The following is a 24,754-nucleotide window of genomic DNA, read 5'->3' as shown; positions in this document are numbered from 1 at the left end:
GGCGATCCACAGCTCCGCGAGCTCGACGGCGCCGGGCGGCGATCGCTCTGGGAGGCGATCGTCGGGGTCGTCCCCGGGCTCGCGCGCGAAGATGAACCGGCACTCCCCGAGCGGCGCGCCCAGTCCTCGAAGCGACGCGGAGGACGCGGAGGACGATGATTCGCCGTCTTCCCCCGCGGCCGGCGCCGCGGAAATCTCGTGGAAGGCTTGGTAGACGCAGCACTCCGTGACGCCGTACGTGTTCGCGAGCGCGCGCGTACTCGGTCGCCACGCCGCCGCGAGCGACGCTGGCGTGGGCTCGCCGCCGAGCGCGAGCGTCCGCAGCGCTTCGAACCTCCCGCCGCCGGGCGCGGNGTNGGANGNNTNNGACACCGCGCCCGGCACCGTCCGCAACATCGCCGGCGTCGTCAGCACGTGCGTCGCCCTCGACGCCTCCAGACACCTCCCCAGCGACGCGAACAGCGACGCGCGCGGGCACATCGCGACCGTCGCGCCCGCTCTCCACGTGGCCGCGAGATCGCCCGCGAACGGATCGAACGTCGGCGGCGACGCGACGAGAACGACCGACCCTTCGTCGACGCCGTGCGCTTCGTTCTTCGCGCGCGCGTACCGCGCCAGCTGTCCGTGCGTCGCGAGGCAGCCCTTCGGTCGCCCGGTGCTGCCGCTCGTGAAGTACACGTGCGAGAGCGCGCTCGCGCGCGGGCGCCACTCGGGTCGCGCGGCGAAGTCAAAGTCGGAATCCGCGACACACGTCGACGTTCCGTCTTCGGGCGCGAACACCTCGGAGACGTCCACGACGGCGACGGCGCGCGGACGCGCCGACGCCGCGATCGCCTCCGCCAGTCGCTCCGCCGCCCCCGCGATCACGTCGTTCGCGCGGTCCGCGATCACGGCGACGCACGCGGCGTCCTCGATCGCGTCGCGCAGACGCGTCGCCGGGTCTCGCGCGGACAGAGGCACGAACGCGGCGCCGGCGACGTGAATCGCGGCGAACGCGACGGCGAGCGCGGCGCCTTCGTCGACGAGGACGCCGACGGTGCGAGCGCGACAGTCCGGGGCGAGATGCGGGGAGAGGTCCGGCGGTATTGACGTGCGAAGCGCGGGGACGAGTGCATGGAGCCGCGATGCCGCGGCGTGGGCGGCGGACGCGACGCGCGCGTAGCTCCACGCCTCGGCCGACCCGCCGCCGCGGTCGCCGCGGCGGCCGCCCGCCGCCTTCTCCGGGGTTGGGATCCAGAGGAGCGCTCGCGCGTCGCGCGTCGCCGCGTCGGACGCGCGCGCGGCGAGCGCGGCGACGTACGATCCGTTGTGCGGCGCGGCGTCGTCGTACCGCTCCCTCATCGATCCCTCACGCGTCCGAGTCCCCCCCCGACGAGTCGTCCGAGTCCGTGGCGTCTGGATCTGCTCTCGTCGTCGCCGCGCTCGCGCTCGCGCGTCGCCGCCTCGCGTCGTCTCCCGGTCGTCTCGCGTAGCACGTCAACACCGCGTCTTGCATGCGCGCGACGTCGCTCGCCTCGAGCGGTGTCGACGCGCTGGGACCCTTGCGAATCCCTCTCCTCGCCGCCTTCGCCTTGCCCTTGCTCAGGGCGACCGCCTCGCCGCCGCCGGCGTCGACGCACAGGCGCACGAATCGCTCCGCCTCGCTCGCGCCGACGCCGTCGATCGCGAGCGTCGCGACCGCCGCGCACGCGCGCTCGAACGCGTCGTCCGGGGGGCCGACGCAGCACAGGCAGTTTGGGCGATGAGACGCGGCGGTGCCGGACTTGGTGGGGAGACGGAACGGGCCGCTCATCCGCGGGGCGCCGTGCGCCGCGCCCGTGGAAGTGCCGGCGCGACGCGACGACGGCGCACAGCTGGAGGACGTCGTCGGAACGAGATCTAACAACGACGCGTTTTCATCGCGAGAGCGCCTCGCGCGGGCAGCGCGCGACTCGGCGCATCGCTCGCGTCTCTCTTCTCCCGCGGGGTTTTTCGCGTCATGCCGCTCCCGCCGAAGCTCCAGGCGCGCCACGAGTGCCTGACGCTGATCGTCCTCGGCGCGACCGGGAACCTCGCGCAGAGGAAGCTCTTCCCGAGCTTGTTCAACCTCTTCGCGGCGGGGCAGCTCCCGCCGCGCGTGCGCGTCGTCGCCGCGGCGCGGGACGGCCACAGCGACGAATCCTTCGGCGACGTCCTCCGCGCTTCGATCGCGGACGCGTGGGCGACGCAGCGCCGGCGATGCGCGCAGGGGATGGAGTGCACCGGCGACGGCGACGGCGACGGCGACGGCGACGAGACGACGCGCGACCGCGGCGGACGCCCCCCGACCCCGACCTCGACCTCGATCTCCTCGGCGTCCCCGTCGAAGGCGAGCAGCGCGCGAGCGCCGTTCGACGCGTTCAAGATCCAGGCCGACGTCGAGCTCGACCTGAAGATGCGCGGCGTCGTCGCGCCGGTGTTGCCGTCCAACACCGCGACGATCCCGCCCGCGCTCGTGAACGAGTTCCTCGCCCTCGTGCGCTTCGCGCGATTCAACGCGCCGCCGGACGACGCCTCGACCTCACCTCCCTCCGCGTCGTCGTTACTCTCCGACGTCTTCGCGCTGACGCGCGCGCACGAGGCGGAGCACGCGGACGCGGCGTGCCTCGCGCACAACCGACTCTTCTACCTCGCGTTGCCGCACGCGTTGTACGCCGCCGTCTCAGGCGCGTTCTATACACTGGTCCCCATACGGCCGCGTCGGCGTGGTGAACGCCGATCCTTAAGGACTTTTGCCGGCGCATCTCTCCGCCCAGGGTCCCCCGCTTTCAACGCCCGCCCTCGACGCCTTTCAACTTCAACTGACGCCTTTGAACTCCACCCCGACATCGCTTCGTATGGAACGGCCCTCAGACGCCGTCGCGGAGGAGGGTCGAGCGGCTTCGGGGTGGACGCGGCTGGTGCTCGAGAAGCCGTTCGGGCACGACGCGGCGTCCGCGGCGGCGCTGAACGCGTCGCTCAGGACGCGGTGGAGCGAGGGGGACCTGTTTCGGATCGATCGGTACCTGGGGAAGGAGGTGATCGATAACCTGCTGGTGATGCGATTCGCGAACAGGATGCTGACGCCGATTTGGAATCGCGAAAACGTCGCGAGCGTGCAGATCACGTTCGAGGAGACCGGCGGCGCGGCGACGGCGTACTTCGACGAGCACGGGATCGTGCGAGACGTGATGCAGAACCATCTCTTGCAGGTCATGGCCGTGCTCGCGATGGACCGCCCGGTGAGTTTAGAGCCGGAGGACATCAGAGACGCCAAGTTGAAAGTTTTGAGGCAGGTGAGACGCGTGGATCCCGCCGCGGACGCGGTGGCGGGGCAATACGTCGCACCCGCGGGCGATTCTGCTGGATCGTCTTCTTCTAAAGGATATCTGGAGCAGTCGTTCGTGAAGCCGGACTCGAAGTCGCCGACGTTCGCGATGGTCGTGCTGAGGATCAAGAACGAGCGGTGGGACGGCGTGCCGTTCGTGTTGAAGGCGGGGAAAGGCCTCGGCGAGCGAAGGAGCGAGATTCGCATCCAGCTCAAGGACGTCCCGGGGGACATCTTCGACGACGAGGAGGAGGAGGAGGATGAGGATGAGGAGGAGGCGGCGGCGGCGCGCGACGATTCACATCCCGGGTGTGAACCGTCGCGATCGTCGACAAAAACCGACCCCGGCCCGAACGAGTTCGTCATCCGCCTCCAGCCGCACGAGGAGATGTACATGAAGCTCACCATCAAAGGTGCGTATTCCTCACACTGGTTCCCATACGACCGCGTCGGCGTTGTGAACGCCGATCCTTAAGGACTTTGCGCGTCATCTCTCTCCGCCCACACCTCGCTTTCAATCCCCACCCTCGACGCCTTTCAACTCCAACTGACGCCTTTCAACTCCACCCCGACGTCACCATCAAAGAGCCCGGCCTCGGCGTCTCCCCCGTCCCGTCCGAGATGGAACTCTCCTCGCGGTGGCGCGCGACGCAACTCCGCAAAGAAGCCACCGGCGAGACCGTCCGCGGGACGCTCTCGCGGCTGCTCCTCGACGCCGTGTTCGGGCACCGCGCGCACTTCGTCCGCGGAGACGAGCTCGAGGCGGCGTGGGCCATCGTCGACCCGGTGAACGAAGCCGTCGAACGCGGCGACGTCGCGATGGCGACGTACGCGTTGGGCGGGGACGGGCCGGAGGAAGCGAACGCGCTCGCATCGCGCGTGGGGGTGGTGCAGACGCGGTTCGACCGGCGCGGCTCCGGGGCGGTGCCGTCGGACGTGGACTTGGAGAGGCGGGCGAGGTTGGTGCCGTCGCGCGAGGTGTTCGCGGGGTCCGCGTGACGAGTATCATAGTGATGATGTCGTGAGCCTGGCAGTGAAAATCGAAAAAAAAAAACATCACGCGCCCGCGCGCCCGCGAGCGCGACATCACGCTCAGTTCATCATTCGTCGTCGCGCGCGATGCTGCGGGCGTTCTCGCGCCGCGCCGCGGGCGCGCTTCTGCGCCCCACGCGCGACATCGCGCGACTTCGCGCGTTCGCGTCCGCGCGCGTCGCGCGCGAGGGCGAGGGCGAGGGCGACGCGACGGACCAACAACCCGCGGCGGCGGACGCGATGCGAGGGGAGGGCGACGAGGCGGAGGAGCGTGGTGAGGATCCACCATCCGTCGATGAGACGGCGCCCGTGTTGGAGTTCCTCGCCGCGGTCAAGGTGGGCAAGGCTGCGGACGCGCTCGTCCCCGAGCACGTGCCGGACATGGACGCGCTTCTGCGCGTGGACGGGATCACGCTGAAGAAAGCCGGTCTCACGGTGAAGGAGAGGAAGCGAGTGATGATCCACCGCGACAAGATGGTGGCGGGGTTTTGGTTCCCCGACGGACGCGGGATCTACCGCACCGCGATGGGTCCGGGGAGCAGCAAGTGGAAGCCGATCAAGAAGCGGCGGCTCGAGCGGCTGAAAGCGAAGGAGTGAGTGGACCTGACGGCGGCGGGAATAGCGACACGACAACACTAGTAGCGTTGGAACACACACACCGACGCGTGATGGTCACCGCGACGCGCGCCGTCGCCCGTCCAACGAATGATGACCTAAATCTCGCCTCGGCTCGCTGCTGGCGCGACGATGAGAACACGTCGCTTCATCACTGCCCCCCGCGCATCTCCGCGATGACCGCGCCCACCGCCGAGGAGACCGCGGCGGCGCTGTGCGACGACGTCGCGGCCGCGATCCACCCCGACCTCGGCGTCCTCGGTGACAACGCCGATCGCGTCCGCGCGGTCGCGGACGGCATGCTCGCGCGCCTGGACGAGCTCGACGCGATGCTCAGATCGCTGCGCGACGACGGCGCGGAGCAGCGCGCCGCGCTCGAGCCCGCGCTCGAGGCGCTCGCGGGGGGACTCGCGAGGGACTTCGCGTACGTCGACAGCGTCGAGGACACGGTCCGCGACGTCGGCAACGCGGTCGGCGCGATGGAGGAGCGGCTCAGCGCGCTGGAGCAAGGGCGGTTCCGACGCGCGCGCGTCGCGGACGCGGAAAACGCGCGCGCGAGCATCGAGAGCCTGTTCGCGAAGATGGGGGGGGTGACGGCGTCGATCGGGGAGCGCGCGGCGGGCGTCGCGGGGGAGGTGGCCGCCGCGGGCGCGGCCGTGGGGGTGCCGTGGCTCGCGCCCGCGAGCGCGGCGGCGAGCGCGGCGAACGACGACGACGAAGCCGAGGAGTACTGGGAGAGTTGATCTGACGACAAGACGGTCGCGGCGACGCCGGGCCGGGCGGCGGCCCGACGACTCATAGAGCGTAGCGTACACGTACACGTAGTAGCAGAGTCGAACGAACGCGCGGGATGATAAGCGATAGGACGAGATCATCTCGCGCGATCGCTCCGCTCACTCGTCCGCGGACGCCGCCTCGGACGCGTCGGAGTCGGAAGACTCGTCGTCGTCGTCGTCGTCGTCGTCGTCGTCGTCGTCGTCGCAACCCGCCTTCTCCTCCGCCGCCGCGTCCTCGACGACGGGACGGGGACGCGCGGGGACCGGATCCGAGTACGCGTCGCGGTACTCGCTCTCGTCCACCACCCACGGCCCGTACTCGTCCACGCCGCCGCCGCCGTCGTCGTCGTCGTCTTCCTCGCGGCGCTTTTCAGCGCGCTTCGCCGCCGCCGTCTTCGCGCGCGTCCGCTCCCGCTCCCGCGCCGTCGCCTCCGCCCTCGCCGCCGCCGAGTCCGTCTTGGGTCGATCGAACGGCGGTCTGTCGTGCATCAGGACCTCGCCCTTCATTCGCAGCTCGCGCATGCGTCGGACGAGCCACCGCTCTTCGCTCTCGATCGTCGCCGCGACGCCGGTGACGCCCGAGGACGGCATCGCGTTGAACGCGCCGTCGACGGCGACGGTGCCGTCCGGGTTGGGCGACGCGCCGGTTTTGGTTCTGAGGGTCGAGGGTCCACACGAGCGAACGTCGGGGTGGAGTTGAAAGGCGTCAGGTGGAGTTGAAAAGGCGTCGAGGCGCGTCGGGATTGAAAGCGAGGGACCCTGGGCGGAGAGAGACGACGGCAAAAGTCCTTAAGGATCGGCGTTCACCACGCCGACGCGGTCGTATGGGAACCAGTGTGAGATAGAACGTACCTGATGGCGTTTTTGGCGCGCGTCGTCGTCGCCGCCGCGCCTCTCTCGGTCGCCTCAACCGCCGCGGCGCGCTCGCCGCCGATGTGAAGGTCGTCGACGGGAGGAAGCACAGATGATGATGCGGTCGAGGTCCTTCCGCGAGCGGCGGCGGCGGCGGCGGCGCGCGTCGGCCGCGTCGCGAACGCGTCGCGTCGCGTCGACGGCGGCTGAATCTTCCCGGGGTTAAACGCGGGCGTCACCGCGTTCGGTCGCCGCTGCGGCTCGGCGCGGTATAACGGAAGAATGGAAGATGGAACGTCAACCGTCGCACGCGCGCGATCCTCCGCGATCGGACGCGGCGGTCCGTCGCCCCGCTTCTTCCCCGCGCCGAACGGAACGCGCGCGTCCACGCGGAGCACGGTGACCGTCGCGACCGAGCACGCGTTCGCGTTCGCGTCGTCGTCGCCGCCGTCGCCGCCGCGCACGCGGCGCTTCGCGACGTCGCGCATGAGGTCGTGCCGCCGCGCGCGCGTCTCCTTGTCCGCGCAGACGGACGACGTGGACGCGTCCGGCGGCGGCGTCGCGGCCGCCGCGACGCGGCGGCGTCCGCCGTGCTTCGTCGTTGGCGGGCGGCGCGTCGCCGCCGGACGATCGATCGGACCGCGCGCGCGCGCGAGCTCGCTCCCGTCCACGGTGAACAGCGGCGAGATCGCGACGGGGGTCAACGCCGCGCGAGCGCCCGCGGACGCGCGCGCGGGGGGCTGCGGGCGACGGCGACGACGGCGCGACGGGGAGAGGGCGAGACGAGATGTCAGGCGAATGAACGACGCGGGCGAACGAAACGGCGCGGCGAGACGGAACGCGCGGACGGAGGCGGAGGGAGGGATCTCGCGGTTGCGGAGAAAGCGCGCGCGCGCGGCGACGGCGTTCGCGCGCGCGAGCGTCGAGCCGCGGCCGCGCGCCTTTTGCGTCTGTTTTATCGGCGCGTGCGTTTTCATCGGCGCGTCCGTCCTCGCGCGTGGTCGGGGCGGGACCCGCGCGCGCGAAGTGCCGCGTTCGGACGCCGTCGTCGTCGCGTCGGTCCGTTCTCCAGCCCCGAGAAGCGAACCGTCGCGATCGCGCGGCAACCCCCGCAGAGTGGCCCGACGATTCGTAACTGACCTCTTTCGCGCGAGATCTCGCGACGAGCGCGTTCGCATCCGCGCGACGCGTCGAGCGAACGCGCGCGCACTCGCGTCGGCGCGCGCGAAGCGTCGTCCGGCGCGCGCGGGACGACTCGCTCCGTCGCCGCGCGAAGCGACTCCGCGTCCCCGCCCGCGGCCGGCGCGCGGGACGGTCGCGTCGAAGCGAATCTCTCGGCGAATCTCTCGCCGCCGGGGCTCTCCGCGACGACCAAAACCGGCTCGCGATCCGTCGCCGCGAGGACGCGATGGGCGCGTTCGCGGGCGGTCCCGCGCGCGCGTTCGCGCGCGAGCGGCGCAAGGCGCGAGCGAAGAAGAGGTGCGCGCCTTGCGCCGCTCGCGCGCGGTCGCGTCCGCGCGGAGGACGCGACGTCCCGCGCGCTCGTCCCGATGATCTCGCTCGCTCGCTCGACTCGTCCCGAAACGCGCGCGCCGCTTAAAACGGAAACGAAACCCCCCGACGCGGACCGTCGCGCCGGCGTCCTCGCGGCGTCGCTCTCCCCTCAGCACGTGACCTCTCACGCGCGCGACTGATGACTTCCATCTCCCCCGCGCAGAGGCCACGCGCTCGTCGTCGTCGCCACCTTCTTCGTCGTCGCCGGCTTCGTCCTCCCCGCGCTCGGGCACGGATCCGTCGGCGATCTGCTCGGGTACGGCGGCGACGGCGACGACGTCGTGTCCATCGCGGACGCCCTCCACCGCTCGGATGCGCGCGGCGCATCGTCGTCGTCGTCTCCCGCGGCGACGGCGACCTTCGGCCCTCGCCGCGCGCGTCTGTCCGCGTCCACCGCGTGCAACTCGTACCCGGCGTGGCTCCAGAACGGAGGCTGGGCGCTCTACGCGGCGGCGATACTGTACCTCTTCTTAGGCATCGCCATCGTGTGCGACGACTTTTTCACGCCGTCGCTGGAGGTGATCTGCGCGCGATTGAACCTCAGCGAAGACGTCGCGGGGGCGACGTTCATGGCCGCGGGGTCTTCCGCGCCGGAGCTGTTCACGTCCACGATGTCGCTCGTGTCGTCGAACGCGACGAACGAGCTCGGCGTCGCGACCATCGTCGGCAGCGCCGTGTTCAACATCTTGATCATCATCGCGTGTACCATCATCTTCAGCGGCGGCGACGCGCTCGAGCTCGATTGGAAGCCGGTGACGCGCGACTGCGTGTTTTACGCGTGCAGCATCGCGTTCTTGCTCGCGATCATGTCCGACGGGAAGGTGTGGTGGTACGAGGGCGTCGTCTCCGTGGGTCTGTACCTCGTCTACGTGTACTTCATGACGAAAAACGCGCGCATCATGGCGTGGGTGGACGCGAAGGTCGGCGGCGGCGGGAGCGGGGCGAAGAAGAAGAAGAAGAAGAACACCGTCGCGCCCGCGGCGGAGGAGACGGACGAAGAAAAAGGCGTCGCCGCGCACCGCCTCGACGCGGACGCCGACGACGACGCGGTCACGCGCGCGATCGTCACGACGACGCGCGTCGAGAAGACCGTGAAGAATAACGAGGAGGAGGAGGATCACAATCTCACCGGGGACGGCGCGCTGTTCGAGATGATGCGCGCCGATTTAGAGGCGGCGGAGACGATCGACGACGACGCGGCGGAGACGATCGACGAGGTCGCGGCGGAGGCGGCGGTCGTCGCGTCGACGGTCGATTCGCCGCCGCTTCCGCCGCTTCCGGCGCCGAAACCGCCCAACGTGTTCGACCGCATCTCCGTCCGGGTCGCCCCCGGCGCGGTGACGGAATCCTACGTCCCCGTGGACGACAGAAACGACGACGACGACGACGACGACGACGACAGGAGCCCTTTCGCGCCGCCGTCGTCTCTCGCGGCGTATCCGCTGTGGCTCTTATCCCTGCCGTGGTACGCCGCGTTCCGCGTCACGTGCCCCGACTGCTCTAAACCCGACGGCGAGAAGTACTACCTCGCGTCGTTCTTCGTATCCGTGTTTTGGATCAGCGCGATATCGTACGGGATGGTCGACGCCGCCGCCGCGGTGGGCTGCATTCTCGGCATCCCCGAGGTGGTCATGGGCACGTTGGTCCTCGCCGCGGGCACGTCCATCCCCGACGCGTTGTCCTCTGTCTCCGTCGCGCAGAGCGGCCAGGGCGACATGGCGGTCGCGAACGCGGTCGGGTCGAACGTGTTCGACATCCTCCTCGGCCTGGGTCTCCCGTGGATCGTGTTCCTGCCGAGCCGCGGCGGGTTCGAGGTCGTCAGCACGAAGCAGCTGTGGCCGTCGATCTTCATTCTCGCGGGCGTGCTCGCGTTGTACTACAGCACCGTCGCGGGGAATAAATTTAAGCTGGTGAAATCGATGGGGTACGCGTACTTGGCGACGTACGCCGCGTTCGTCGTGTACTCGCTCGTCGCGGTGTGGTACCTGGACGTGTACGACGTGCACGGGAAGTGACGCCGCGCGCGGTCTCCTGTGCGCGCGCGCGTTTACGTTAACTTATGGTGGTGGGGGTGTGTGTGCTTGTATTCCAAACGTCGTTCTGCGTCGTCGCGTCGTCTGGTTCGTTCGTTCGTTCGTTCGCGCGTTCACGCCGCGCCCCCGGTAAACAACGCCGCGCCCGCGGTGCCCACCCCGAAGTAGCGCGCCATCATCGCCTTCACCGCCTCTTCCTTGTATCCCTTCAGCGGATCCGGCGCCTGCGTCGTCGCCACCGCGCGCGTCGTCGTCGTCGTCGTCGCCGTCGCCGCCGCGCGCTTCTCCTCCCCGTCCCCGCCGACGCCGATCCAATCCGACGGCGGCACCGCGGCGAGCGCCACGACGTGAAGGAGCACCTCCGGGGGCATGTCGCCCAGGGACGCGCCCCCATCGGCGTTCGCGCCGCCGCCGTCCGCGCGCGCGCAGAGGAGAAACGTCCGCGCGGCGTCGCGAAACCCGACGGGGAAATCTTGATGATTCTCCGGCGTCCACGAGACCGGGCAGCGGAACCGCAAGACGCCGTTCGGGGTGCCGACGAAGACGAAGTCGTGCGGCGGCGCGCGCGGCGTGAGCGACCGCGGCCCGAGCGCGGTCGCGGGCGGCGGCGGCGGCGGCGGCGCGGCCACCGCGCACAATCCGGTGACGTACAACCCCTTCACGCGCGAGCGCACCGTCTGCACGAACTGTCGTTGATTCGACGAACGGCGGGACGACGCGGGTCCCAGGGGGAGCATCGACACGTCCGCGCCGTCCTCGTCGTCGGGGGGGGCGAACGCGTACTCGTCGACGACGTCCGGGTCAAAATCAGGGTCGTCGTCGTCGTCGTCGTCGTCCCCGACGGCGGCTTCCTCGGCGGTCCCCGTCCCGCCGCCCTCCGCCTCCGCCCCGCCCTCCGCGGCGGCGGCGAGCGTCGGAGTCGGCGCGTCCCTCGACCGCGACCGAGACCGCGACCGCGGCCGCGCGGGCGGCGAGAGGTTCACCGCGGAGCACATCCCCGCGCCCGCGGCGTTCGCGCACCGCAAGTCGTACGCGTGCACTCTCCCGCCTCTCTCCGCCCAAACGACGATTTCGGGGTCGCTCGGGAGGAACGTGATCGGAAGGCACGGGTGCGCGTGGTCGCGCAAGTACGCGACGCGCGTGATCCGAAGCGGGCCTCTGGTGGACGTCCGCAACTCCCCCGCGGAGCCCCACGCGGCGCCGCGTCCGCGTCCGCGCTGTTTCGGCGGGCGCGCCGGCGACGGCGGCGCGCTGTTCCGTCCCCCCGCCGACCGCCGCGAGTCCTTCGCCGCCGCGTCGAGCGACTCCCCGCCCGCGTCGACGTCGACGTCGTAGTCCCAATCGGAGACGATCTCGACCCTCCACACCGCGACCGCGTGCAGGGAATCGCTCGTCACGGCGAGGTACTCGCTGTTCGGCGACCACGAGACGTACATCCCTCCGTGCGGCTCGCCGGACATCGCGCTCAGAGTCTCCGGGTCGCCGTCGATCGGCAGCATCTCCGAGCCCCCGTATCGATCGAATTGTTGATAGTACGCGATCGGCTTCCTCGAAACGACACGCCCGCACATGCCGTATCCTTCGGGGCCGCCGTGGACGAGGACGCAGTCGCAGTCGCCGACGACGGCGACGCACATCCCGTTCGGTGACGCCGCCGCCGCGTTCACCGCGGTCGGGAATCCCATAACGCCCTCGGGGCCCAGTTCCGCGTTCATGCGCCGCCGTCGCCGCGCGCCGCGGCCGCCTTGCCCGCCGTCGCTGCCCGAGTCCTCCACGTCGCACCCGTCGCCGCCGGCGTCGTCTTTCGTGTTGATGGACACTACGTAACAGTGCGCGTCTTGGCTCGCGCAGAGGAGGACGTCCCGCGTGCCGTCGGGATTCACGTCCGAGCCGGTCCAATCGCGTTTGTCGGAGTCGCGGATCTTTCCGAACCGCACGCAGTTGACCATCTCGCGTCCGTACCGTCCCACCTTACCCAAACCTAACTCCGCGACCGGAACGAACGCCACGCTCGGTTTCATCTCGTTCTCTTCGATCAGATCGAACAACGCGCCCGTGAACGCCTCCGCGGCGGCGTCCGCGCCCGCGACGTCCGTCGCTTCGTCGACGGCCCTCCCCGCCGCCGTCGCCGCCCTCCTCTTCTCGCTCTTCGCGCCGCAGCTCGCGTCTCCCTCCGCGACGTCGACGACGCGCCACACCGCGAGGTTAACGTCCTCGTCACGGTTCGCGCTGCCGCACGCGGCGACGAGCGACTTCTCCGCGTCGTACGTCACGCTGTAGACGTGAAACGGCAGCCTCTCGGTCTGGCCCAACACCGCCACCGCGTTCGCCGCCACCTCCGCGTAGCCGTTCGGGGAGGACCCGCCGAAGACCCCGCCGTCCTTGTCGACGCAGTGCTCCTCGCGCGCGTCGAGCATGGTGACGCTCCCGACGCCGGTGACGAGCAGACGCCCCGGAGATGCGGCGCACACTGAGGGTCGTTCCATACAAGGCGATGGCGGGGTGGTGTTCAAAGGCGTCAGGTGGAGTTGAAAGGCGTCGAGGTGTGTCGGGATTGAACGCAATGGATGGGCGGAGAGACGCGCCGGGCAAAGTCCTTAAGGATCGGCGTTCACCACGCCGACGGGGTCGTATGGGGACCAGTGTGAGATAGAACGCGCCTGAATCGCTCCCTTGCTGATGGTTCAGCCCCGTGTGCGTGGGGAACCGCCCGTCGTGGAGCATGTACACGCCCTGCTCCTCCGGGTCCGTCGTCGCCGCGTCCCCCGAATCGGGTCCGCCGCCGTCGTCGCCGCCGTCCGCGCCGCCGGATCCGGCGCCGACCGGGATCTCGCCCTCGATCTCGAAGTGCATCGCGTCCTCGTCGAACTCGGACTCGTAGTCGGACTCGGACTCGTAGTCGTCGTCGCTGCCGGTGTCGACGAGCGCGGCGTTCTCCGCGTCTAAAGTCGCGAACATGCCCTGCCACATCTGCTCGACCTCGGCGTCCTCCTCCTCCTCCTCCTCCTCCTCGTCGTCGTCGTCGTCGTCGTCGTCGTCCGGAGGATCCGCGTCAGATCCGCTGGAAGTCTCCTCCAGGTCGATCGAGCCGTCGTCGTCGTCGCCGCCGCCGCCGCCGCCGCCGTCGTCGTCGTCGTCGTCGTCCAACGCGCGCGCGGGCGCGCTCGCGTCCTCGGCCGCGGCTCCCATCTCTCTCGCGGCGTCGTCGTCCCCGACCGCGCCCGCGCCGGGGGGCTCCTCGCCCGCGCCTTCCCCGGGCATCGTGCTTGTGTCGACCCGGGCCGCGGGAAGCGCGGGAAGAGATCTCAGCCGGTTGCGTTCATTCACGAACGTTTTTCACCCACCACTCGGTTTCAACATTTGATCGCTTCACCTTTCAACTGACCGATGAACTTTTTTACGGTGGTCTATTCATCGAAGCATCCCTATTCGCGCTCATCGCGGCGTCTCCGTCCGCGCGTCGCTCCTCCCACACCCTCTCTCGCCCGCGCGCTCTCGCCCGCCCGCCCCGCCCCTCCCTAATGACCCTACTGCGCGTCCGCCTCGAGCAGATGTAAAATATGCTCCGCGTTGCTGACGTTCAACTCGCCGCCCTCTTCCATGCTCAGATGCGCGATGACGCCGTCCTCGACGATCATAGCGTACCGACGGCTCCGAACGCCCAACCCCTTCTCGTTCAGGTCCAGCTCCGCGTCCATCGCGCGCGTGAAGAGGCAGCTCCCGTCCGCGAGAAGCAGCACACGCCCGCTCGGCGACGGCTCCACTGAGGGTCGAGGGAGGGTCCGTTCGAAGCGACAGACGTCGGGGCGGAGGCGATGAATGGCGTCAGATGATGGATGGAGACGAAAGGTACGCTGACTGGTCCCCATACGACCCCGTCCGCGTGGTGAACGCTGATCCTTAAGGACTTTCCCTCCGTCGGTTCTCTCCGGATCGATCTGTCGACGCGAAACGACGCGATCGAAACCGAGGGGCGGCGGGCGGAGAGTAGAAGAGAGAGACGCCTTTCGGGCGAAGTCCGGCCTCGAGGATCCGCGTCGGGGACCAGCCAGCGCGAGGAGAACGAACCGAACGCGCCTGATTTCTCCCAGGCCCGCATCACGAACGCGTCGTTCACGGAGACGCAGACGACGTCGTCCGCGCCCGCGTCTTTCATCTCGTCCGCGAGCTTGATGAACCCGGGGAGGTGCTTCAGCGAGCACGTGGGCGTGAACGCGCCGGGGACGGCGAAGAGCACGACGGTCTTGCCGTCGCCGCACAGCTCCGCGGTGGACACTTTTCTGAGCTCGCCCTCGGAGTCGAAGTGCTGGAGGACGGCTTCGGGCACGCGGTCGCCCTCCTTCACCGCCGCGGTCGTCGTCGTGGTCGGTCGCGCGCGCGACGCGAGACGACGCGCTCGCGCTCGCGCCTGCGACGCGACGCGACGCGGGAGGATGGAGAGGGGGGGACGGGATGGAAGGTGAGTCGGATGGACGCGCGCGCGCGTCGTCGTCGGGAATGGAATGGAATGGTCTTTCTCTCGGGACGCTCCGAAACGTCGTCGAAGGGTTTCGTTCGTTCGTTCGTTCGTTCGTCGCGCGCGCCGAGACGCGCGCGCGCGCGCGGGAGCGCGGGACGCACCTTGAGCGCGCGAGTCGCGGGCGCGAACGCCGCGCGGGCGGTCATCGAAGCTGCCGCGGTGCGCATCGGTCGTGTCGGTATCGTCGTGCGGACGCGCGATGCGGAGTGGTGACGTGTGCAACAAAGGTCTCGCCGCGAGTCTCGTCGCGAACACTGAGATGATAAAAAACGAATGGTGTGATGACACGAGTACTGGAAGGCGTGACTACGCGCCGCGTCGCGGCCGTCGCGTCGCTCGCGACCCGAGGCGGCGAGCGGGCGCTCTCGCTCGCCTCACCGTGCCGCGCCCTTGCGCCCTTTCCCTCTCCCGCCCTTCGCCAAGTTCTCCAGGTACTTCTCGTCGATGTCCCCGCACACGTAATCGCCGTCGAAGCACGACGCGTCGAACCGTTCGATCTGCGAGTTCATGCTCCGGCCCGCCTGTAACATGTCCGCGACGGACTGGTAGATCAGCCCGTCCGCGCCGAGCAACTCGCACACGCCCTCTTCGTCTCTGTTGTGCGCGACGAACTCGTCCCGGCTCGGCATGTCCACGCCGTACACGTTGGGGTGTTTCACCGGCGGCGCCGCCGACGCCAGGTACACCTTGGTCGCGCCCGCGGAGCGGCACATCTGCACGATCTGCGACATCGTCGTCCCGCGGACGATGGAGTCGTCCACGAGCAGCACTTTCTTGCCGTTGAACACGCTCCGCATCGCGTTGAGCTTCCGTCGCACGGAGAGCTCGCGCGTGCGCTGATCCGGCATGATGAACGTCCGACCGACGTACCGGTTCTTCACCAGCCCCTCGCGGTACGGCAGCTCGAGCTCCTGCGCGATCTCGATGGCGCTCGGACGCGAGCCGTCGGGCACGGGCACGACGACGTCGATCTCCCACTCCTCGCGGTCTTTGATCCTCCGCGCGAGTCTTCGCCCGAGCTCGAGCTGGAACTCGTACACGCTGATCCCGTTCAGCGTGCTGTCCGGCCGCGCGAGATAAATGTACTCGAAGATGCACGGCGAGATTTGGCCGTTCACGCACTGCCGCGAGATCATCTTTCCCTCCGGGGTGATCAGGATCGCCTCGCCGGCGTTCACGTCGCGGACGCGCGAGAACCCGAGCGGGCCGAACGCGCTGTCCTCGCTCGCGACGCACCACTCGTCCTTCTCCGGGTCCTCCGCGGACTTCCTCGACCCGAGCACGAGCGGGCGGATGCCGTTCGGGTCTCGAAACGCGAAGAGCCCGACTTGGTTCACCATCGCGATGCAGCTGTACGCACCCTTCACCTTCTTCATCGTCTTCGTGCACGCGTCGAATATGATCTTATCCAAGTCCGCCTCCGGGTCGTCCGTCATCTCGCCGGAGATGTCCTCCGCCAAGACGTTGAGCAGGACCTCGCTGTCGCTGCTCGTCTTCATCATGCGTCCGCCGAGGCTGAGCTCGAGCTCGTTCGTGTTCGTGAGGTTGCCGTTGTGAATGAGGTATATGCCGAGCGGCGAGTTCACGAAGAAGGGCTGCGCCTCCGTGGCGGATAAACCTCCCGCGGTGGGGTACCGCACGTGCCCGATCCCGATGCTCCCCTCCAGCGCGTCCATCGCGCGCTTATCGAAGATGCTCGCCACGAGCCCGTTGTCCTTCCTCTCGCGGAATCGCAACCCGTCGAACGTGACCATCCCCGCGCTGTCCTGGCCGCGGTGCTGGAGCATGAGGAGCCCTTCGTACAGCTCCGGCGCCGCGGCGCCGTCCTGGCGGAACACGCCGATGATGCCGCACATCCTCGCCGCGTGCCTGCGAAACGCGCGCGGGGTGGGGGAGGGGGTGGGACGGGGGGGTGAGCGCGGTGAGAGGGACGACGGGAAGGCGCGACGACGCGGCGAGAGCTAGGGCTGAGGAGTCGTCGTCGTCGCGTCAGCGGTCAGCGATCGAGATCGAGCGAAGCGAGCGAGCGCGTCGCGAGCGCGCGCGATCGCGGCGAGACGCGCGACGTCGACGCGCGTCGCACCTGCGAGAGACGCGAGGGCGCGTCCGCGCGCCGTCGACGGCCGCGCGGAACGTCCTCGACGAGCGCGTCATCGCGGACGCCGCGCGGAGGTCCGCGGAGCTTCGCGCGAGGCGCAGCGTCCCCGCGCGGACCGCGTTTTGTTTGCCGTCGTCGCCGCCCGCGCGCGTCGGCGCCGCGGACGCGGCGCGACGGCCGTCGCCGACGCGCGTCGCGGCGCCGCCGATCACGGGGCGAGCGCCGGCGTGTGCGAGGGTTGCGAACGGCATGTTGGGTCAGTGCTTTGGCGATGCGAAGACGCGACCGCGCGATGGACTGATCTCGCCGAAAAAGCGATTCGCCGTTTTCAAGTTTGCCAGCGTGGCGTGGCGGCGAGCTCAGCGAGTGCGCGGTCTGCAAGCAGCAGTGGAAGAGAAGTCTCTCTCATCGCAACAACGCGGGCTACCGCTCTCTCTCTCCTCCAATCTCATCACTTGTTCTTCAACCTATCCCGCTTCCGCCGCTTCCGATGCTTGTGCTTGTTCATCTTCAGCCGCCGCTTCAGCTTCGTGCTGTTCGCCGCGAACCGCCACTCGCGCAGTCGCCGCGCCGCGACGACGCGCTCGCGTCGCCCCGGCGTCGTCCAGTCGACGATCCCAGCCCACAGCTCGAGGGGTCGACGCGTCGCGCGCGCGCCCGCCGCGAGCGCCGCCTTGAGCTCGTCCACCGTGAGCGCGCGCGGGCGGTGCGCCGCCGCCGCGTGGACGCGCGCGCGGCGCGGCGCGACCGCGGCGTCCGACGCGCCGGTCGTCTTCTCGCCCGCGCCCTCCGCCTCCGCGGAGGGCCGTCGCAAGTCGGCGATCGCGGACGCCGTCGTCGGGGACGACGCGAACGCGCGCGCGGCCGTCCATCGCGTCGCCGCGCGGTGGGTTCGAAAGCGCGTCGCGTCGAGGAGCGTCGCGCACGGCGTCGTCGCGCGCGGCGCGGACGCGGTGGACGTCAGACGCCGCGCCGCGTGCGCCGCGATCCGTCGCGCCGCGCCACCGAGCATCGCGCCCCGCCCGTCTTCGTCCTTCCGCTGCTGTGGTTACCCTAAAATCTTCCCTCCCTCCGCGGTCGCGCGCGCCTCGTCTCGTCTTCGCGTCGACGACGTCTGAATCCCGCCGCGATCGATCGCGCGTCCTCCGCGCGATCGAGAGTCGAACGACGACGGCGCGTCCCTCGAGCGCGTCCGGGCGTGGACGACGCGCGTGCGAGGCGCGCGAACGAGTGACCTCTCGCGCGCGGCGAAGATCTCGCCGTTCGTTTGGCCAAATCGCTCGCTCGGCGCCAGGCGGTTCGAGCAGCAGAAAGAATTGTCCCGTTTTAGAGTCTCGTCCCGTCAGTCCACCCCGCGCGCCGCGCGCGTTCTCCGCGAGCGCGATGCCCGCGGAGGCCATGGACCGCGTCGAAGCCCTCAGGGTCGTCTTTCGCTCCCTGGACGACGACGACAGCGGCTCGCTCGATATGGACGAGGTCTTGAGGCTCCTCGTCGAGGGCGTGTGTCAGCGATTGACCTTGGACGAGGCCATCGCGTACTTCGAGACTCTCGACGCGGACGGCGACGGGACGATCGACGAGGAGGAGTACGTCGCCGCGATGCTTCACATAACGCGCGACTACACCGCGGAGGAGTTCGAGCACGAGGTGAAGCACCTCATCGCGCGGTCGCGCAAGGCGATCGAGGATCCGAAGTACTACTTCCACTGCGACGGGAACCGCGAGTACCTCGGCGACGAGGTCGCGCCGCTGTTAGAGAAAGGCTTAGAGGCACTCCTGAGCGCGGTGGAGAAGGAGCGACTGCGCGTCGCGACCGGGGTGGACTGGGACGAGGACGGGTACCGCCCGGACGACTGGCGGCCGCTGCGGCCGCTGCGCTTCTTGGGCGAGTGGCTAAGGCGAAACTCGAGAACCGGACGCGCCGAGGTCGCCGCGGAGGAGGCGCGGCTCGCGGCGGAGCGCGCGAAGTACGACTGGCGCGACATCCCGTTCGAGAAACGCACGCGCGAGGAGAAGCTGCGCACGTCGTTCGAGGCGATGGACCGAGACGACAGCGGGTCGCTGGACTTTGACGAGATGCTCTTCGTGTGTCGGAAGATCAACCCCGGCCGCGGGCTCGAGGAGACCAAATCCCAGGTGGAGTGGCTGGATAAGGACGGCGACGGGCAGGTGGACGCGGAGGAGTACGTCGGCGCGATGACGCAGCTCATGGAGGAGATCGACGACGAGACGTTCGACGAGGGCGTGAAGAAGGTGCTGACGGCGGTCACGTTCGCGTACGCGACGAGAGAGGAGAAGCTCAAGATGGTGTTTGACCGCGTGGACGACGACGGCAGCGGCGAGCTCGACCGCGAGGAGATGACGAAGCTCGCGAGGGCGCTCACCCCGGGCGGGGACGAGGCGAAGGTGAGAAAGACGCTGAAGTGGCTGGACAAGGACGGCGACGCGGCGGTGACGTTCGACGAGTTTAAGACGCCGATCCTGGAGATGACGTCGGGGCTGGACGACGACCAATACGACGCCGCGATTCACAAACTGCTCGCCGCCGACGGCGAGGCGACGGAGCCGGACCCCGCGGAGGAGCTCCCGACCAAGTTCGCGGCGTACGTATCCAACTTGAAGACGCACGCGACGGCGCGACAGATGGGGGTGAAGCGTCTGAACTCCATGGCGGAGCAGAAGAAGAAGATCGCCGTCGTGGACTGCCGCGCGGAGGACGAGAGAGCCGTCTCGACGATCAAGGACTCGATCGCGCTGTCGGGGATCGCCGCGTCCGGCGCGAGCGAAGAGGAGATGATCGCCAGCGTGACCGCGGCGATCGAGTCCGGGGACTTCTCCGCCGCGGACGGGTGCGACTTCATCGTGGTGATGTCCTCCGTGGGGCTCGAGTCTGGGGTCGCCGCGCCGCTGATCGCGGAGAAGCTCGGCGAAGGCGTCGACGTCTTCAACTTGTGCGGCGGGATCGTGTCGTGGTTCAATCACGGCGGCGAGGTCGTGGACGGCGCGGGGGAGGCGGTGGAGGCGGTGCACCCGGGGACGAAGCGGTGCATCGGGTTCGTTCGGCCGCGGAAGAACGCGTTCAAGTTTGGCGGCGGCGGGAAGAAGAAGAAGGACGACGACGACGCCGCGTAAGTAGCTGAAATTTTTAGTCTCATGCGTACCCTCGCGATCACTCGCGTCTATACGCGAGGCGGGATATCAACGCCCTCCTCGCCCGCTCCTTCGCTCCTTCGGCGTCCGCGGGGCCACCGTAGGCGTTCCCGTACGCGCTCCCGTAGGGCACCTTCCTTCGCGTCCCTCCGCCGTCGCCGCCGTTCCCGAAGCCCCCTCCGCCTCCCCCCCTGTCGCCGCCGCCGCCGCCGCGTCGTCGCCTGAGCACCGCTCTCGTGACCCAGTGCGAGCACAACCCCAACGGCCCGGTCAGGAGCGTCAACGCCAGCGTGTGCCACACCGGGATCCCCTCGCGAAGCGCTCGGATCGTCGCGTGCTTCCCCACGAAGAAGTTGATGCACATCAGATGCAGCCACGCGCTCGCGGCGGTGACGCGTCGAGACAGCAACGTCATGATGCCGTCCAGTTTGGGGAAGTACTGCGGGTTGAACCCGTCGCTTATCCCAGCCTCGAGGGACCCGGGCATCATGAGCGACAGCGTGTCCGGGCTCCACGACGCGACGAGCATGACGACGTACGCGACGCACAGGGGGACGATCGGGACGTTGCTTCGAAGGAACCGGACCGTCCAGCGCGCGGAGGAGGAGGAGGAGGAGGAGGACGACGCGGCGTGGCCGAACGCGAGGAACGACGCGATGAGGTACGCCACGGACGTCACGCACACGAACTCTGGGACGCCCGGGGCGACGCTGGAGACCGCCGCGGTCGCCGCCGCGGGGACGACGCGCGATCGCGATGGCGATCGCGACGTCGACATCGATCGCGCGCGCGTGCCGACACCGTCGTCTCCGCCGAGTCGCGACGACGGGCGCGGACGCGATCGCGCGAGCGCCGAGCGTCCCGCGGTCGCGCGCGCCGATTCGCGTCGTCGTCCGAGGACGACGCCTCGCGCGGCCGCGAGGGCGGGGGACGCGAGCGCCATGGCCGCCGACGCGACGCGCGGGGGCGTTGTGAAGAGCTGATAAGATGAGCTGAGCTGAGCTGGCGTTGCGTTCTCGTCCATCGCGCGGCTCGAGTCGTCGCCACTCCTCGAGGCGCGGTGGCGCGCGCAGACGCCCGCGACCCCGGGGTGCGCGGCGATGGCGTCGCGCTGCCACGGCGCGCTCCCGAGCGCCGCGTCCGCGACGCGCGCGCTCCGCGCGTCGTCGCGTCGACGCCGCGCCCCGTCCCGTCCCCGACGCGAGTCGCGACGTCCACCGATTCGCCCCGAGTCGCGCTCATCCCGCGCGCGTCCCGTCGCCGCGTCCGCCGCGAAAGACGGCGCGCGCGCGCGAGTCTCGGAGAGGGAGAAAGCCGAGAGCCTGCGGGTGCAGAGGGACCTCGCGCGGAGGCTCATGGACGCGCAGACGGGCTGGGTCCGCGCGCCCGGCGCGGCGAAGAAGCGCGCGAAGACGACGTCGCGCGAGGATGACGAGGATCCGACGTCGTCGAGCGCGCGCGCGCCGACGACGACGCGAGGGGAGGGCGACGACGACGACGAGGCGCGCGACGACGACAACGACGACGACGCCTCCGACGCCTCCGTCTCGCCGCCGACCGACGAGTACGGCACCGTCGCGGACGAGGCGTGGACGCGAGGGCAGTGGCTCCTCGGCCTCCTCGTGCTTCAGGCGCGTTCTATCTCACACTGGTCCCCGTACGACCGCGTCGGCGCGGTGAACGCCGATCCTTAAGGACTTTATTCCCGGCGTCTCTCACCTCCCACCCCTCGCTTTCAATCCCGACACACCTCGACGCCTTTCAACTCCATCTGACGCCTTTCAACTCCACCCCGACGTTCGCTCGCATGGAACGCACCTCAGTCCACGTCCTCCGTCGTGCTTCAAAACTACGAGGTTCTCGTGCGCGAAAACATCGTCATCACGCTCTTCCTAACGATGCTCGTCGGCGCGGGCGGGAACGCGGGGAACCAGAGCGCGATCAGGGTCATTCGCGGCCTCGCCACGGGGGAGATGACGCCGACGTTCGCGTGCTTCAAGGCGACGGTGTGGCGACAGGCGAGGGTCGGGCTGCTCCTCGCGACGGGCCTCGGCGCCGGCGGGTTCGCGCGCGTGCTAATCACGGAGCTCTCCATGAACGCCGGCGCCTCTCTCACTGCGTCCGACGTCATCGCGTCCGACGTCGCGCAACAGACGCCGGTTGTCGGCGCCGCCGCCATCGCGACGAGTCTGTTCGTCATCGTCACGATGAGCACGGTGACGGGCAGCGCGATGCCGTTCGCGCTCGCGGCGGCGGGGCAGGACCCGGCCAACGCGGGGACGACGATTCAGGTCGCGATGGACATCGCGGGGGTGGTGATCACGTGCGCGGTGTGCGCGGTCGTGTTTTCGCACGCGGGGGGCGTGGACGTCGTGCAGGGATCTTTGGTCGCGGGGTTAGGGGGTGGGTGATGAGTAGATGCGGTAGAAGAAGAAGAAGTAGAAGAAGAGGAAGAAGAGGAAGAAGAAGAGGAAGAAGAGGAAGAAGAAGAGGAAGAAGTCGTTTCGCGGTTCGGTAAAAAATCCTTCCCGTCTCCTCTCTCGCGTCGTCCGTCCCTCCGTCAGTACCCGTCGAGCTTGTCCTGCAGCTCCGCGGCCTCGTTCGCGCCCGCGATCCCCTTCGTCCACAACCACCCCGCGAGCGGAAACCCGGTGCCGATGAACCAAAACAGAATCGGCTTGTACGCGAACGAGTCCGCGCCCACCACGCCGAAGATGGGATTCTCGTACGTCAGCTCGAAGCAGCTCCCGATCGCGGCGATCGCTACGATCACCGCGAGTCCCAGGTACGCGGGCCACGGCAGGCCGCCCTTCTCCATCGCGGCTTTCTTCTCGATCTCGCGGCGCTCCCACGGCGGGATGTCCTCGACGTCGTCGGCCGTTTTGGCGCCCTCGCCCTCGCCCTCGCCCGCGCGCGTTCGCGTCGCTGTTGTCGTCGTGTGAGATAACGTGAGGCCGCCACCGCCGCGAGAGACCGCACGACGCGTCGACGACGCGACGGCGACGCGCGCGACGGAGGACGACGCGCGGCGCGACGACGCGCGCGGCGCGACGACGCGCGCGGTCGCGGCGGAGGAAGCGGCGGCGAGCATCTCGCGAGGGTGTCCTCTGAGGCGAGACGCGCGAGCGAGCGGCGCCGCGAGGAGTGCGGGGCAGCGGGCACGTCGACGCCGTTGAGCGGCAGGGAGCGCGCCAAATCCACCGACCGCGAGAGGGGTCATAAATTCGCTTGTCAATCGATCGATCACAACGTCCCCGCCCCCCGCCACGCGGGCGCAGTCGAGACCGCCCCCGCCCTCGCCAGGGCGCGACCACCGCGGCGCGGCGAACCCGCGAGAGAGAGAGAGCCCGGCGGAGGCGTCATGTCGTACGATCTCGCGAGCGACCTAGAGAATCGCCACTCCTTCAGCTCGGCGTCCCCGAGGATGGTCCCGCCGTCGTCCGTGAGCGACGCGTACCTCGGCACGCTGCGCTCGCAGCGGTCGCTGCGGCAGTCGGAGCGCGAGCTCGCCGCGGAGATCACGTCCGAGGCGTCGACGAAGATGCGGTCCGTGACGGACATGAAGGTGCGCGTCGGCGTCCTCCCCCCCCGACTCGCGTCTTTCGAGAATCGCGCAAATGGACAGGACGGAACGCGAACGCCCGCCCCGCCCCGCCCCCGGGATAAAATAATCCAAATCGCGATCCTCGCTCACGCGCTCCCTCCCCTCCTTCCCCGTTCGACTCCATCGCAGAATCTCCTCACCGGCGGCGACGCGAACGACGACGGCGTGTTGAACTACCAAGAGCTCGCGTCCATAAACCCGAAGCTGTATCGCATGCTCGGCATCCAGGAGGACGTGAACGTTCTCCTCAGGAAATTCGACACCAACCACGACGGCTTGCTCGATCACAAAGAACGCCGGGCGGTTCTGCGCGGCTTAGTCCCCACCTTGCGCGAGCAAGCGAAAAAGCTGTGCCAAACCGGGGAGTACACCGCGGCCGGGGAGCTGTGGAACAACCGGACGAACCTGATAAAGACGATCAAGGCAGACCACGCGGCGGAGGTGGAGGGGATCCAAAAGCACTTCGAGAGGGAATACAGAGCGGAGGTTGAGGACCGCGAGGAGGCGTTCTTCCGCGTGAGGATCACGGAGCTGTACGACGCGCTGACCGCGCACTGGGACGCGAAAGAGGCGTTCTTGGAGCGCGTGTTGAAGCAGAAGCTCGCGCTGTTTAAGAAGACGAAGCCGCACAGCAAGCACCCGACGGGACCGCGAGTCACGAAGTTTCCCCCAGAGGTTTTGGAGCTGCGGCGGTACTTGAAAAACCTGTCGCACGCGCGTCACCCCACGGACTATCAGCTCGCGGAGGGCGAGCGGATGAAGATAAAGCTGCATAAGCTCGAGGACGAAGCGCACGCGAAGCACGCGACGCTCGCGCCGGCGTATTACGAGAGGGAGCTCAAGAAGTTTATACGCGCGCAGGCGGATGATCGATACAAGTTGAAGCAGCTCAGGGTGAACTCGTTCGACATCTTCGGAAACTACGTCGCGCAGGCGAGGGAGATGCTCAGCGCGCGTCACCGCGTGTACGACATCCGCATGGCGCACGCGCACGCGCTCGGGCCGCAGGAAAAAATCTTGGAGGAGCTGAAGCCGTATTACCAGCTTCAGATGTAAAAGCCCGTCGACGACAAAAAGCCGACGCTGAAGAAGGTCTTCAGGCGCGTTCTATACACTGGTCCCCATACGACCGCGTTGGCGTGGTGAACGCCGTTTCTTAAGGACTTTTGCCGGCGTCTCTCTCCGCCCACCCCTCG

General features: G+C 69.0%; 15 protein-coding genes across 15 annotated transcripts; 7 read left to right on the top strand and 8 right to left on the bottom strand.

Moving 5' to 3' along the window:
• Nucleotides 1–1,978: 1,978 nt before the first annotated feature.
• Nucleotides 1,979–4,324, top strand: MICPUCDRAFT_18868 (uncharacterized protein; the record flags this gene model as incomplete). The annotated part of the gene is made up of 4 exons (XM_003060667.1): nucleotides 1,979–2,170; nucleotides 2,402–2,717; nucleotides 2,896–3,738; nucleotides 3,912–4,324. 4 exons carry the CDS (start codon nucleotides 1,979–1,981, stop codon nucleotides 4,322–4,324), a joined length of 1,764 nt encoding a protein of 587 aa, XP_003060713.1.
• A 120-nt stretch (nucleotides 4,325–4,444) lies between these two features.
• MICPUCDRAFT_60205 (uncharacterized protein) lies at nucleotides 4,445–5,061 on the top strand (the record flags this gene model as incomplete). Its single annotated transcript, XM_003060666.1, has 1 exon — nucleotides 4,445–5,061. One exon carries the CDS (start codon nucleotides 4,445–4,447, stop codon nucleotides 4,952–4,954), a length of 510 nt encoding a protein of 169 aa, XP_003060712.1. The 3' UTR covers nucleotides 4,955–5,061.
• An 87-nt stretch (nucleotides 5,062–5,148) lies between these two features.
• MICPUCDRAFT_40994 (uncharacterized protein) lies at nucleotides 5,149–5,715 on the top strand (the record flags this gene model as incomplete). The annotated part of the gene is made up of 1 exon (XM_003060665.1): nucleotides 5,149–5,715. The coding sequence occupies one exon, from the start codon at nucleotides 5,149–5,151 to the stop codon at nucleotides 5,713–5,715; it is 567 nt and encodes a 188-aa protein (XP_003060711.1).
• A 150-nt stretch (nucleotides 5,716–5,865) lies between these two features.
• Nucleotides 5,866–6,339, bottom strand: MICPUCDRAFT_60203 (uncharacterized protein; the record flags this gene model as incomplete). Its single annotated transcript, XM_003060373.1, has 1 exon — nucleotides 5,866–6,339. One exon carries the CDS (start codon nucleotides 6,337–6,339, stop codon nucleotides 5,866–5,868), a length of 474 nt encoding a protein of 157 aa, XP_003060419.1.
• Nucleotides 6,340–6,551: 212 nt separating this feature from the next.
• Nucleotides 6,552–7,577, bottom strand: MICPUCDRAFT_60202 (uncharacterized protein; the record flags this gene model as incomplete). Its single annotated transcript, XM_003060372.1, has 1 exon — nucleotides 6,552–7,577. One exon carries the CDS (start codon nucleotides 7,575–7,577, stop codon nucleotides 6,552–6,554), a length of 1,026 nt encoding a protein of 341 aa, XP_003060418.1.
• Nucleotides 7,578–8,693: 1,116 nt separating this feature from the next.
• On the top strand, nucleotides 8,694–10,169 carry MICPUCDRAFT_18857 (Ca2+:Cation antiporter family; the record flags this gene model as incomplete). Its single annotated transcript, XM_003060664.1, has 3 exons — nucleotides 8,694–9,074; nucleotides 9,252–9,298; nucleotides 9,524–10,169. Coding segments are annotated over 3 exons (1,074 nt in total), but the record flags the coding sequence as incomplete, so codon positions are not given.
• Nucleotides 10,170–10,300: 131 nt separating this feature from the next.
• MICPUCDRAFT_47925 (uncharacterized protein) lies at nucleotides 10,301–13,448 on the bottom strand (the record flags this gene model as incomplete). Its single annotated transcript, XM_003060371.1, has 2 exons — nucleotides 10,301–12,611; nucleotides 12,895–13,448. 2 exons carry the CDS (start codon nucleotides 13,446–13,448, stop codon nucleotides 10,301–10,303), a joined length of 2,865 nt encoding a protein of 954 aa, XP_003060417.1.
• Nucleotides 13,449–13,714: 266 nt separating this feature from the next.
• Nucleotides 13,715–14,538, bottom strand: MICPUCDRAFT_19224 (uncharacterized protein; the record flags this gene model as incomplete). Its single annotated transcript, XM_003060370.1, has 2 exons — nucleotides 13,715–13,934; nucleotides 14,252–14,538. Coding segments are annotated over 2 exons (507 nt in total), but the record flags the coding sequence as incomplete, so codon positions are not given.
• Nucleotides 14,539–14,970: 432 nt separating this feature from the next.
• On the bottom strand, nucleotides 14,971–17,057 carry MICPUCDRAFT_27999 (uncharacterized protein). Its single transcript, XM_003060369.1, has 2 exons — nucleotides 16,790–17,057; nucleotides 14,971–16,575 (listed from the first exon to the last, which is right to left on the bottom strand). Exons 1-2 carry the CDS (start codon nucleotides 17,053–17,055, stop codon nucleotides 15,081–15,083), a joined length of 1,761 nt encoding a protein of 586 aa, XP_003060415.1. The 5' UTR covers nucleotides 17,056–17,057; the 3' UTR covers nucleotides 14,971–15,080.
• Nucleotides 17,058–17,193: 136 nt separating this feature from the next.
• Nucleotides 17,194–18,204, bottom strand: MICPUCDRAFT_69121 (uncharacterized protein; the record flags this gene model as incomplete). The annotated part of the gene is made up of 1 exon (XM_003060368.1): nucleotides 17,194–18,204. The coding sequence occupies one exon, from the start codon at nucleotides 18,202–18,204 to the stop codon at nucleotides 17,272–17,274; it is 933 nt and encodes a 310-aa protein (XP_003060414.1). The 3' UTR covers nucleotides 17,194–17,271.
• On the top strand, nucleotides 18,188–19,936 carry MICPUCDRAFT_60196 (uncharacterized protein; the record flags this gene model as incomplete). Its single annotated transcript, XM_003060663.1, has 1 exon — nucleotides 18,188–19,936. One exon carries the CDS (start codon nucleotides 18,188–18,190, stop codon nucleotides 19,934–19,936), a length of 1,749 nt encoding a protein of 582 aa, XP_003060709.1.
• A 241-nt stretch (nucleotides 19,937–20,177) lies between these two features.
• MICPUCDRAFT_7660 (uncharacterized protein) lies at nucleotides 20,178–20,552 on the bottom strand (the record flags this gene model as incomplete). Its single annotated transcript, XM_003060367.1, has 1 exon — nucleotides 20,178–20,552. A coding segment is annotated over one exon (375 nt), but the record flags the coding sequence as incomplete, so codon positions are not given.
• A 463-nt stretch (nucleotides 20,553–21,015) lies between these two features.
• MICPUCDRAFT_69120 (Mg2+ transporter-e family) lies at nucleotides 21,016–22,365 on the top strand (the record flags this gene model as incomplete). The annotated part of the gene is made up of 2 exons (XM_003060662.1): nucleotides 21,016–21,585; nucleotides 21,778–22,365. The coding sequence occupies exons 1-2, from the start codon at nucleotides 21,055–21,057 to the stop codon at nucleotides 22,363–22,365; spliced, it is 1,119 nt and encodes a 372-aa protein (XP_003060708.1). The 5' UTR covers nucleotides 21,016–21,054.
• Nucleotides 22,366–22,514: 149 nt separating this feature from the next.
• MICPUCDRAFT_8140 (uncharacterized protein) lies at nucleotides 22,515–22,886 on the bottom strand (the record flags this gene model as incomplete). The annotated part of the gene is made up of 1 exon (XM_003060366.2): nucleotides 22,515–22,886. A coding segment is annotated over one exon (372 nt), but the record flags the coding sequence as incomplete, so codon positions are not given.
• Nucleotides 22,887–23,315: 429 nt separating this feature from the next.
• Nucleotides 23,316–24,614, top strand: MICPUCDRAFT_60192 (uncharacterized protein; the record flags this gene model as incomplete). The annotated part of the gene is made up of 1 exon (XM_003060661.1): nucleotides 23,316–24,614. One exon carries the CDS (start codon nucleotides 23,316–23,318, stop codon nucleotides 24,612–24,614), a length of 1,299 nt encoding a protein of 432 aa, XP_003060707.1.
• Nucleotides 24,615–24,754: the final 140 nt, after the last annotated feature.

This window comes from Micromonas pusilla (assembly GCF_000151265.4).
Source record: "Micromonas pusilla CCMP1545 genomic scaffold MICPUCscaffold_8, whole genome shotgun sequence".
NCBI lineage: Eukaryota > Viridiplantae > Chlorophyta > Mamiellophyceae > Mamiellales > Mamiellaceae > Micromonas > Micromonas pusilla.
This window is presented reverse-complemented; position numbering and strand designations above follow the sequence as displayed.